At 36.3% G+C, this 13,508-nt stretch overlaps 1 protein-coding gene across 2 annotated transcripts in view; it reads left to right on the top strand.

Moving 5' to 3' along the window:
- LOC129279933 (serine/threonine-protein phosphatase 6 regulatory ankyrin repeat subunit A-like) overlaps positions 1 to 13,508 on the top strand; it is a 47,938-nt gene that overhangs the window by 16,409 nt on the left and 18,021 nt on the right. For both annotated transcript variants that reach the window (XM_054915994.2, XM_064112010.1), the window contains exons 6-12: positions 5,152 to 5,250; positions 5,949 to 6,050; positions 7,020 to 7,121; positions 8,226 to 8,324; positions 8,827 to 8,955; positions 10,914 to 11,042; positions 12,401 to 12,517. In XM_054915994.2, coding sequence (XP_054771969.2) covers positions 5,152 to 5,250; positions 5,949 to 6,050; positions 7,020 to 7,121; positions 8,226 to 8,324; positions 8,827 to 8,955; positions 10,914 to 11,042; positions 12,401 to 12,517 — 777 coding nt within the window. The remainder of the gene's footprint in view (positions 1 to 5,151; positions 5,251 to 5,948; positions 6,051 to 7,019; positions 7,122 to 8,225; positions 8,325 to 8,826; positions 8,956 to 10,913; positions 11,043 to 12,400; positions 12,518 to 13,508) is intronic.

Here is a 13,508-nt window from a genome sequence, read left to right as displayed (position 1 = left end):
TATATTGAACGAGAGTCAACAGCTCATGAAGGGGAAATGAAATTAATTTTGTAGAAATCTGAGTTTGGTAGATGATTCTGTAGAGGTATTAAGAGTTGATACATTACTCTTTTTATTGTTGTTAGCATGCATTCTGTGATTAAAATGAGAATTTTTGCTATTTTAATTGCATTTATCATCCAAATACATGAAGGAATATGTTAACAGAAAGTTAAATGTTAATATGGTGTTTCTTTCTTTTTGTAAAGTAGTGTAGAGAATACACCACTGGGAAGTATAATGGAAAATTTTGCTTTTTTTTTGCTTTTTTTTTAATAACCAAACTGGTTTAGGACATAGTCATAAACCTTGCATCAGAATCTACAAATTTTACAAAATATGATTGGAACCAATATTCATATTTTGTTTTACGAAAGTACAGAAAAAACAACAACAATTTTTGTCTTTTCTTACTTTAGTACTTTATTTTGTTTCTTTCTGTTGATTTCTTATTTTTTTCTTTAAATTTAGTCTTTTTCAAATCGTCTCTTTAAGAGTTATGACCTCCTTGTCCTCCACAATTTGACTTAACTGTTGATCTACGTCTGATATTACAAGTCTTTATGCCTTCTGAGCTTACTATGGTTTAATCGAAAGTCTTGTTTAAATTACAGAGAAATAGCAAAATATCTTATGTAGGCCTTACCCGTTTACATCTGTTGGCAAGTGTTGATTTTTGTGGAATTGATCTAATTCAAACCCCTTAACCCATCGGCTTTGGGACTTGGTGACCCCCATACTAAGCCTATTGGAATTTAGAGTACTGTATTCAGTAGTCGATGGGTTAAGTTTCAAGTCTATACTACTTTGGGTGTAGGTATGAAGGAGAAAGCATTGGTTGAAACCTGTTTCTTGGTTGTTGTCAGATCCTGATCTCCTTGGGGATTGGTGAACGTGCAACCACAAGCATTTACTGGGACCTGATGGTGTGACCCCCCTCTGTGGCCCTGCTGCTCTTGGACTTGGGATACTAATGTGACTTTTGTTGTGTGTTGATTGGAGGTCTGAACTGAATAGGAGGGTGGAATATTTGAGGAGAATTTTGAGAACGATACTCATGGACATGATACTCATGGACATTGGTAGTGAAGATGGCGACGTACGGTGGAGGGGAAGGGGATACACTGGCTTTCTCTTTCACATTATGCATAAACAAAAAAGAAAGAGAAAGAAGAAAATGAGAAGGCATTCGATGTATAATTTAATCAAGTAAATAACTAAATAAGCCATCATCAATAAAAAAAAACGGGAGGGGGGGGGGTACTGGTAGGTAGACTTTTGGAACTTGCCCTATAGTTGTCCGACAGATCGCAGGTGCCAGTTTGCCTAGATACTTGCGCTGAAAATGTGAAAGGCAACATTCACTATGTAAATCCATTGGGATGGTAATGATAACATGGCAATGATGATGATGATGATGATGGTGATGATGAATAGATGATGATGGTGATGATGATGATGATGATGATGATAATGACAATTTTTATGAATTGCAATGATGATGGTGATGATGTGATTGGTGAGATGAATTTATCTGTGATTCATACATTGTAGAATAACGGTGTCAATCTTTCAAATAAAGTGAAGAATTCCAATGCTTCCTCTGTGGAGACAATGATTACGATACCCGACGAACTATCTATGGATGTCAGAAAGTATGTCTATTTATCTAAGTTTGATATTTGCTAAAATGCAGGTTCATTACGTTGATTATCAAATCATATTAATCTGCTACTGTGAACAGCTAATCAAGCCTGAGGGTGTAGGCTAATATTGACCAACCCTCTCAAGCCAATGAGTCGAGGTGTGTTCAGGCTCTCCTCAACATCGTTTGAAAATCGTTTCTGAAACTCTTAGAATGTGATATTTAAAGTGCTGGAGATAAGTCATCACTATTTTGTTTCTCTCCTTTTCCAATCTGTACATGACAGTCATGTTAGAATGTTCAATGAGGACATTCTTCTGTGTTCAGACTTCAGTGTACTTTTAGTGTACAGTTACAAAATGTTGCATTTTCCTGCTATAAATCTTTCAGTCCCATCTTTTTCATTAGGCTAGAACTTGTAATTATTGGAGCTATGTACATATTCCTGAGTAGGATAAGTATTATTTTAATTGGTCGGAGACAGATCAAATGATCATTAATGGAAATATTCTAATACTAGACCTTTCTATTTTATCGGGGGGATGAGATGGGATGGGGAAGTTTGTGGAAGGAGTGTTTCTTTGATATTTTTTTCCCCAAAATGTTGACAACTATTCTATCATTTTTTGACCAACTACAAATTCCTCCTTTCGCCAAAATGCAAACTTAAACTTAACCTCTCACCCCCATGTGAATATACAGCGAGTCCCTGGAATGTAATTATTTCTATGGATTATGCATAAAATTAATTGTTGATTCAAGACTTTTGAATTAAAAGAGGCATGCTGTCATGGGAACTATTGTTTCTTTTACTTTGAAACTTGCCAGCAGTGGATATAGAATCCAGGATCGGATTGGCTATTTGATAATAATGACACCATGGTCGTTGACATCAATGGCAGTGTTAACATTAATGGTATGTTTTGTGCCATGAAGCACAGATCCCCAATCCTCCAAAATTTGACCTTGAAAAGTGTGAACATCTCTTCTGATATTATTCTCAGTTTCTCTTCTAGACTAAATACTCCAAGTCTAATGCATCTCCTGTTCATATTTATCAAGTCTGAAGGGGGTCAACTTTCTCTCGCTCCGTTGATTAATGAAAAATTAATGAGTCTCTGGTTGTGTACCTTCATGCCTGATCTGTTGATTAAATCAAACAGCGGCATGTCGTCATGGAAACTATTGTTTTGGTTAAATAATCAAGAATGCGGGATGGCGCCACAAGTTCTTATGCTTTCAGTACTGCCTTTAAAACGGATAATTCAAGCTGCCCTTTCATGCTAAATTAGTTCTTTTAATTATTTTTTTAAAGATTTGCCTTTCAATTCAAAACATGTTTATTTTCTGTCAGTCCTTGACCCTTGTTTGAGCCTAGTTTGAGGCCTCACAATTTGTTTTTAATGCAACTTCCAGGTATTGTTATGGTAGTCTGCTTAAACCAAATCAAACGTGACAATTTCAGTAGATTGTTTTTTGTGTGTTTTACCTACATTATCAAGAATAGATTAAGCCTATAATATGAAGATCCAAATATAGTGGAAAATCTAAATAAAAAAATCAGGGGAGTTTTTCATCAACATTTTTGTCTGACAAGTTTTCAGATCTGACAACTTACCTTGATTGTGATTGACTGAGAAGCACCGTTACCATGGTAACTGTCGGACAAAACAGATAAATTGTCCGACAATTCCTTTCATGAAATGCTCATCTGATGTAACTTTTGTTTTGGTCTCAGCTCTTTCTCTTAAAAAAATGATTTTATACAAAATATATGATTCTTTAAAAAAATAATCGTATTTGGACTGCTGAGATTTTACTTTATGTCCTACAGCTTTACAGTTAGGCTTCGATAATGTCTGTTACTATATATTTGGTTCAATAGATTAGATGTGGTACTTAAATTTGAGGAGTTTTGTTTGTGAAGTACAGTGTCAACGTCCTAATGTATTAAGGGAATCAAAGGAGCCAATGCAGAAACTGCAATAAACACGACATTAATGTGAAACATGGGAGCGACAGGCAGTAAAATCAAAATGTGATGTTGTTTGGGTCTGACCTACATGTTAAGGGTTAAAGGTCAAAGTTAAGAGATGTAGAGAAAGTCAAGGGCAGTGTGACGTAGAATTGTGTAGGTGTAGTGATGATGATGACATAGAGAGTGCAGGAATTCCCTTTTTTTGGTTTTGAATCTCACAAACTAACAACATTATTAGATGTGAATATATTGAATTTGATGTAAATTGGCATAGTTAAGCTTTATAATTGGAACCTCATCAGATTTATTGGGTAGGAGGAGGTGGGGAAGGGGTGGGAGGGTGGGGGGAAGGGGGTTGGGAGTAGAGTAGGATGAAATGAACAGCTCTATAAGGAGAGATACATGTGCAGGGTCAGATGTGCCTCGGGAGGCAGACAGAATGAGAAAGTGAGAAATTATTCTTTGGCGGGAAGATGGAGAGGGGGTGGATTTCTCCAGAGAAGATTGGGGGAGAGACAGAGATGGAAGGAAAGAACTAAGGGGCATGCATGAATAATATAGATTCTAGGGAAAAGGTAAGAAAATATTTGATGGAGGGAGGGAGAGGGGGAGGTGGAAGGAGGGAGGGAGGGGAGAAGAAGATGAGGAGGAGGGAGATGAGGGAGGGGAGGGAGAGAGGGGAGGGCAGACTCACCAAATACATGTAGGCATACAGGAAGATTCCTGATGTCCATTGCCTGACCTATCACTATCATGTAAGGGTATTTCATTTTCAATTCCATTATGCATAGGTAGTTTCTTTGCAAATCGAATCAGAACCTTCTAAGCAATACAAATCTCTGAAAAATCTTTTCACGTAAGCGCACCATGTGGGCGTATTGTTTGTAACTTGATGAAAGGGGAATGACCCATAAATAGAGAGATTGAAGATATGATGGTTTTCAAACTTTCTTGAGAAGTACTCTGTCAGATGCCTACAAAAAAGGAAATAAAGATAAATACAACTATTTTACAATGAATGAATGTTACAGCCTGGAATATCAGACAGCTGTTGAAAAACAAATGTTGTGGGTATTTGGTGTGTGGGAGGCTCTGGAAATACATTGGATCAAAGAATTTAAGCTTTGTCAGTTTATTGACAATGGGTGTTGATCAGCAATCACTTTCTTAGATTTCCCACTAAATAACAATACGTTCAACTTTTATATAATATCCTTTTCGATTCTTAATGTGATTTCATAAAATTTATTTGCTAGATTTTTTTATTTTACTTATTATTGAACTTGTTCTGTTTGGAATGGGATGAAATGAGTTAGAATTTGCCCTTTTCCCATTCAATTAAGCCTGAGTTTTATCTTTAAATTTCAACCCTTTCACTCTTAATCAGATTTGAATAGCTTGATATTGAACTTTGAATAACACACCTCTCTCTCTCTCCCTCCCTTTCTCTCCCACCTCCCCCTCTCTCTCTTTATTAATCAATATGCAGGCTGGTGCAGTTTGTTTACATGCCGCTGCCAAGAGAGGGCACACTGGTGTTGTCAAGGCGCTGTTACAAAAGGGAGCATTAGTCGATGCTAGAACAAAGGTATGTCATTGTCAATTGTAAAAAAAAAATCTTGATATTTAGAATAATTGGTTTTATTGAATTTATTAAAGATTTGATAATTCAGACCATGGTAACAGGGCTCAGCAGCCAATAAGCGCATAGGGACGCAATTGGCAGCATGTTGGTATTATTAATATTATCAATAATAAAAACTATGATTTCTATTAAAGTACCGTAGAGGCAAACTTGTTACCATAATTACGAAGTTTGCCCCTTGTTTCAAATCTTGCCATCAGCAGGTTTGAACACTGAAACAAGATGAAGTGTTTACATAAACAAATTTGCATGAATATGAGAACAGTGCACCCAAATGATTAATTTGTTTCAGATTAGATATTAACCTTATCAATCTTGAGAGCTTTATAGTCATGGTATATTGATTAGTTTGAAAAGGTTTTATCTTCTAGTAGGTGGATCCAGGCGTGGATGCAAGGGATGCACCCTACTCTATATTTTGAGGATTATCCATTGAAAAGAAAATTGCCATCTAGCCCCTGTATTTTCATATTTGCCATTTTCACCCCCCTCCATTCCAATGTCTTGAATTCACCACTGATCGTTTATTTCTGTTGATTTTCATCTGTGATGCCACTGTACTTATAATTTCATCATGCAATTAATGAACATTTGATGAATGAATTTGATTTGGTGTAATTTGATTGATTTTCTTCATTCAGGATAACTATACAGCTCTTCATATAGCAGTCCAGCATTGTAAACCAATGGTAGTTCAAACGTTACTTGGCCATGGGGCTCAGGTTCAACTAAAAGGAGGAAAGGTATGTAATAACCCACTTTCTTATGATTATCAAGATAAGCAGAAGTAGAAAAATAGGAAAAGGGAACTTTAAATAAGTGCTTGAACATGGTCCCATGGTATTCATGTATATTATACAAGGGATGTATCACTTGGAAGTGTAATTTTTTTCAGAAAAAACCTTAGACATGACTCCTCTTATCATTGAAAAGATCTTAAGAAATAAGGTGTCATTTTTCACAAATACCCTTAGAAATGTACGCCTTTATGTGAAATGGAACCTAGATAGTGGAAATGAGTTCAACTCCATTTTATGTCTCCCTCTTGAGGCACTTTGCGTACATGCCTCACTTTACGAATGCCATTTAAATAAAATCACCACCAGAACTTTAAACTCTGGTAAAATTGCCTGGTGTTTCCTTCTTCACTCGTGCGGTGGCAGTGGTGGGATTAAATAAAGAGTTGATAGTAAACCTTGGGCCTGTTGCATAAAATTTTTGCCCCAAAAAATGAAAAAAAAAAAAAGTCAGTCTTTTTTTATGCAACAGGCCCCTTGCCTGACATCTCTTCGTGTTGCACACCCCTGTCTGACTATAATCTGGGTTTTTCCCCCATCTTGACTTTGAATCCACAAATAATATATTCAGATGGGATTTCTAGGTTTTAGGCCAACAAAGTTTGATTGTATTGTATCCGTGTAATGTGTAAACATGATGAGGTACTCTTTCAATATGGAATATTACAATGTTGAGGATACATTCTTGTAATGAAGCTTAGCAAAATATAAAAATATGAATAAAACATTTTTAGACAAAGATCATAGTAGTATCAGTTAACATTGTTTTAGGTCATAGGACTTGAAAATTCAATGAGAGATTATGTTTTTTTTTCAATGAGCCATGAACCTTGCTCAATCTTTCAATCCTTCAATCCTTCAATCAATCCTTTTAACCCCATTTCTCTGCCTGTTGACCCTTCCTCTCTCTCTCAGGCTGAAGAGACACCTCTCCATATAGCAGCCCGTATCAAGGAAGGTGAGAAGGTAGCTGAGATGTTACTCAAGAGTGGTGCTGATGTTAATGCTACTATGACGGTAAGACATTATTCTTCTGATGGTATGTCGTCTAGTGTCCTGTAATGCAATTGTTGAACCATAGTGATGGGGTATTATGAAAAACTATGATGCAAGAGCTGGGAGAGGAGGGTAATGAGAAAAAGAAAAAGAAATAGGCATGAGTGGTGCTGATGTCAATGCTACTATGACGGTAAGACTTTATTCTTCTGGGTCTTGTAACACAAAGGGTAGTGATTAATCATCGTACACTTTTTATGATTGATTGTACATTGTAGTCAATGCAATCATTCGTAGAGAAATGTTCTATGATCATTTATAAGCCTTGTGTTAAGGGCCCCTGAGGTTGGGTATCATGAAAACTTAGGAGGCAATTAAGTGGTGGGGGAGCATCATGAGAATGAGTAGTACAGTCTTCAATGATGTCAAGGCATTCTCATAGTGATACTGGGTAGCATATGTCCTCTAAAATGGTCTAATCTCCTATCCGCATTTTCTCTGAACCATAGAGATCGGGTATTATGAAGAATTAGGTGGCAAGATGTGGGGGAAAAGAATAGGAAAAAGGCATTAGTGGCGCTGATGTCAATGCTATTATGATGGTAAGACATTTTCATTCTGATGGTATGTCCTTTAGTGTTCTTTCATGTCCTCTTTGAATCAGAGAGATTGGATGAAGAACTAGGATGTGAGCTGGGAGAGGAGGTTAATGATAAAAGGATTAAGAAAGTGGCAAGAACAATGAAGAGGAGAAAGAGTAGAAGGAGGGAGAAAAAGAAAGGAAGATGAAGGATTGGGAAGAAAGACAAAAAGTGAGGGGGAGAAGGGGATGGAAAATGAAGAAATAAAGAGGAGGAAAAAAAGATGGATGAGGATGATGGAGAGGATGAAGAGGAGCATGTATGTTAAAAAACAAACTAACAAAGACCCTGTGGTATTTTGGTTTGGCCAAATCTTGCCAAGTCTGTACACTTGTTAGTATCAAAGAAAACAGTTGTAGTAAAGCAATTGCCACTGGAATATCTGTTGCAAGATTGGCAAAAACAGCTTTAATTTGTATACTGTTTTTAGTATGACTTGGCATCTGGATAAAGATAAATGGTTGATTTTTTATGTTATTTTCAGAATGGAGAGACAGCAATGCATATAGCCTGTCGACATGGTCACATCAAGATGTTACAGGCTTTATTAGAAGATGGAGCTGATGCTGTCTGCTTATCTAAGGTAAGAAACTGTATTGAACTTTATCTATTTCACGTATTATGCAAATATACAAATTGTTAGTCTTCAAGTCAGATTAAACTCTAAAAGCGATTTTTTACAGCAACTGGATGAGCACTATTTATCATCATCATCATCATCATAATCATCATCTTCATCATCATCATAGTCAGCATCACAAACATCATTATCGTCATGATAATAATCATCATCATCATAATTATCATTATCATCATCACCATTACCATCACCAACACCTTCATTCTTATTCTCATCATCATCATCATCATCATTAACACCATCAAAGGCGCCACCATCATTATAACCATTATCACTCCTACCGTCATGATCACTATCACCATCTTCTTCCCACCACTTATAACACCAATATCATTGTCACCACCATCAACATCCCCATTTCTACATTTGCGGTCATCATCATCACCATCCCCTCCATCATCATTAATATGTCGATATTAAATATAATGTATTCTTTATCTTCCAGTCAGGTGAGAATTCCATTCATATAGCAGTGCGTCACTCCCATCATCCCATCGTAAAGTTACTCATCGACTTCCTCCATAATGATATGTCAAGATTGGATGCTATCATGGCCGTCAATGAACAGAGTTCGGTAAGTTTTATGAAACATAATTCCATTTTGTGAAATACGTAAAATTGATGAGAATTTACAAATTTTTACCTTTTCAGAGAAATTTAGTGTATAGATATGTAAAAGTAAATTGTAACATGCTCAGTAGAACAAGGCAATCTACAGTTATATGTATAATATATTGGATTATGCAATTAATTTCCCCTTGTCATGTTCTTTTAAATTGTTTTTTTGCAGGCTTAACCCTATCTAGGCTGGGGTATTTTGGGAGTTCATATGGCCGAGGCCCGAGGCCCCCCCTTGAGATCTCGACCGTCGACCGTGCGATCGTGCCGAAAATTGGCACGCGGGTTGTCTGGGACATAATCTACAAAATTGTATTGTAATTTATTTCATTCGAATTGCTATTAAGTGATTATGCTAATTTATGTGAAATTAGTATGCAAAATCATACTTTTTCTTTTAACTCCCTAAATAAAGCTCCAAATTTTCTAATTTTTGGTATAGAAACTCTTTGTGGTGTTCTTAGCAAGTGTACAAGAACAAAATTGCAATATCAAATCATTTTCTTATGTATTATATTGTTTTTTGCAATTTCTTATGTATTTCTTTGGTTTTTTACCTTTTGTTTTTCATTGTTTTTTCAATGAAATTTGTTGGGGACTCTTCTGAGATAATAAAACGCAAAAAATAAATACATGTAGACCAGCAAAACTAAAATAATCATACAGTTATGATTTTTGGTTGAAAACACAATTTGCATTGACTTTGTACACAAAATCACATTTTTGGTCTGACACGTACTTACATAATGTTGCGTAATTTCGGAACCACGTACCTGGGTGACGCAAAATTGGTCTCAAAAGTTGCGCAAGACTTGAAAGTAAAAAGTCAGCGAGCGGCGCGGTCATAAAATTTCGCTCGGCAAAAATATTGCGAGTATCGTTGAGGGGGGGCCTCCGAGGCCCCCCCCCCACCGCCCCGGCCTAGATAGGGTTAAAACATGCAATTATAACAATTCTAAGATCGATTATCTGCATTCTACTTTTTCATGTGTGAATCACAATGTGAATCGTTTGTCTTTTCAATTTTCTGTGTTTACCATATTAGCTGGTGTAACTTATAGGACAAGTCCACAAAAAGTCAATTTAAATAAAAAGAAAAAAATCCAACGAGCATAGCACTGAAAATTTCATCAAAATTGGATATAAAATAAGAAAGTTATGATATTTTACATTTCGATTAATTTCACAAAACAGTTATATGCACATCCTTGTCGGTATGCAAATGAGGAGACTGATGACATCATCCACTCACTATTTCTTTTGTATTTTATTATATGAAATACTGAATATTCTAATGTTCACCTCATTGTCAAGTGAAACAAAGACCAATTCCTCCCTGAACATGTGGAATTAACATTATTTTAATACTATAGGGGTCAGTCAAGTTGGCTCTCATTGTCAAATCTGTAAAAAAAATATATATATATAATTCAGACAATAAAAAACAAAAGAAATAGTGAGTGAGTGACATCATCGACTCACTCATTTGCATGTCACTGAGTTGTGCATATCACTGTTTTGTGAAAAATATGCAAAACTTTAAAATTCTATAACTTCCTTATATTACATCCCATTTTGATCAAATTATCAGCATTATGCTAGTTTGATTTTTCTCTATTTATTCAAATCAACATTTTTCTGGGATGGACTTGACCTTTGAATTTAGGCAAAGTTGTTTAGCCATGTCGCCAATTTTTTTTTTATGAGGTTGATCGATTCCTTCTCTTCCCTACTCTTCTCCTATTCCTCCCCTTTTATTTCTTGCTTTTGAAAAATTTCGGGGTTTATTGAACAGATTATGCATGTTGATTAGAGCACAATATTATTTGCATGTTGCTAATTATTCAATCTCTACTTTGCTCTTTCTCTCTTTTTCGTTCTCTCTGTCTTTGTCCTCTCTTCCTCTCTCTCTAGGAAGGGGAAACCCCTCTTCATTACGCTGCTGAGATCACCCAAGAGATGATCCATTATCCTGGTGAAGATGCTGATATCGTCAAACTGCTTCTTGATTATGAATCTGACATCAATATCATCACAAAACTAGTGAGTTACATGTAATAGTTAAGCCCAGTGCACACCATGCGATTCGTTGCGATCCGAATTTCAAGGAAATTGTAATAACATCTGATATGAACATTCCAACCAATAAAATCTTAGCGAGTTCAGAATAGTGGTAGGACTACTGAAATCGAAATTCAGTCTAGTCCGAGCTTCCCTGCATAAGAATGAAAGCAACTTCGTATCCAAATCAGAATAACGTCATCATTGGCTGTGACTTGAAGCAGATTTGGATTTTACTACGACCACAGGGCTTACCGCAAAGCAAAATTATGAATTTATTATTTCTAACATTATGCCGAAGTTCAAATAAAATGATTTTACTTCTTGGAATTTTCACATTTAATGCAAAATGCAATTTATTTTTGTCACATAAAATTGCAAAGTGTGTACTGGGCTTTAGTCTTGTAAGCTTTATTGCTTTGATTACGATCTTCAATTGAGTGCAAACATCAGCTGTATGATCAATTGATAACTTTGTGTTACAGATGTGTAGCAGATGGTATAGTGTGTGGCAGACATTTTAAACAACATTTACTTGCAATTTTAGATGGAATCCTCATCTTGGTGTAAAATGTATGCTCTGCAAAGATGATTATTCAAGTGTTACATTGAAAAGGAAAATTCAAATACCAAAACTATTTATCAGTTAGAACAATGCGCCTAAATCTGTAATTTGAATTAGAATGGATATCAATTAACTATTTTATTTCTATTTGTGGTAAGTCCCGTAGGAACTCGGCAGGACAGCATTTTTTGCTGGTATAAAACGCCAAGCTGGAATATAACCAATTACCTTGGAAACATTTTACGTCTAGGTTAATCAGTCATAGTGGCTGACGTAATAGACGACAGATATCACTCTTGGGCCTTTTTATCAAAGTGGAGACAATGGCAGAGTTGGGATTCGAACTCACAACCTTGCGATTATGATTCCAATGCTCTAACCACTGGACCACACGACCCGTGTGTTGAGAGCTGTATGTTTATGGAGTACATGTATTTATTAGTTTGAATACGTTCTCTACTAGTAGATCTATTGTTAATAATATTTTACACAGTTCAGTTCCAAAAGCTGTTCTCCCAGCAGGCCCGGAATAACATACCCGGCTTTAGCATGGCTACCTTTATCAGGTGCCTGAGCATTCCTGGAAATTCTTCCTACCAGGTACCTATTTACTTCACCTGGGTGGAGAGTGGCAAATGTAGATAAGTGCCTTGCCAAAGGATGGAAGTGCTGAATTGGGTGTATATCTGTTTGATGATATGTTGATTTTCATCTGTGATGCCTCTTTACCTAAATTCAGCTTTAACTGGATGATTTTCATTGTTACCTTGTATAGACCCATGAGACCCCATTGCATTACTGTGCCCGAGCTGGGAATGCCAACATCCTACTCAAAATGGTGGAACACCTTGGACCAAACATGACACAACTAGCTGTTAATAAACAAAGCAAGGTGAGTCTATAGTGCAGTAAAGTGCGAAGTTGGTATGGTGTAGATACAGTTTTGAGTAGATGCCAATGATGATGTGATAAGATACATGTATCTGCATTTGAGATGCAAATATCATATTGAAGATTATGTTTAATTTTGTATGAACATTACTTGATCATCTTAATCATCACATTCATTTTTTAAATGTTTTTGTCTCACCTGCATAGCAGAGTGAGACTATAGGCGCCGCTTTTCCGACGGCGACGGCGGCGGCGGCGGCGGCGTCAACACCAAATCTTAACCTGAGGTTAAGTTTTTGAAATGACAGCATAACTTAGAAAGTATATGGACCTAGTTCATGAAACTTGGCCATAAGGTTAATCAAGTATTACTGAACATCCTGCCTGAGTTTCATGTCACATGACCAAGGTCAAAGGTCATTTAGGGTCAATGAACTTAGACCATGTTGGGGGAATCAACATCAAAATCTTAACCTAAGGTTAAGTTTTTGAAATGTCATCATAACTTAGAAAATATATGGACCTAGTTCATGAAACTTATACATAAGGTTAATCAAGTATCACTGAACATCCTGCATGAGTTTCACATCACATGACCAAGGTCAAAGGTCATTTAGGGTCAATGAACTTTGGCCGAATTGGGGGTATCTGTTGAATTACCATCATAACTTTGAAAGTTTATGGATCTGATTCATGAAACTTGGACATAATAGTAATCAAGTATTACTGAACATCCTGTGCAAGTTTCAGGTCACATGAATAAGGTCAAAGGTCATTTAGGGTCAATAAACTTTGGCCAAATTGGGGTTTTTGTTGAATTACAGCCATAAATTTGAAAGTGTGTTGGTCTAGTTCATAAAACTTGGACATAATAGTAATCAAGTATCACTGAACATCCTGTGCGAGTTTCAGGTCACATGATCAAGGTCAAAGGTCATGTAAGGTCAAAGAACTTTGGCCACGTTGGGGGTATTTGTTGAATTGCCATCATA

The sequence above is a fragment of the Lytechinus pictus genome, chromosome 17, assembly GCF_037042905.1.
Source record: "Lytechinus pictus isolate F3 Inbred chromosome 17, Lp3.0, whole genome shotgun sequence".
Taxonomy (NCBI): Eukaryota; Metazoa; Echinodermata; class Echinoidea; order Temnopleuroida; family Toxopneustidae; genus Lytechinus; species Lytechinus pictus.
Note: the sequence above shows the minus strand (reverse complement) of the source record. Positions and strands in the feature narration are given on the sequence as shown.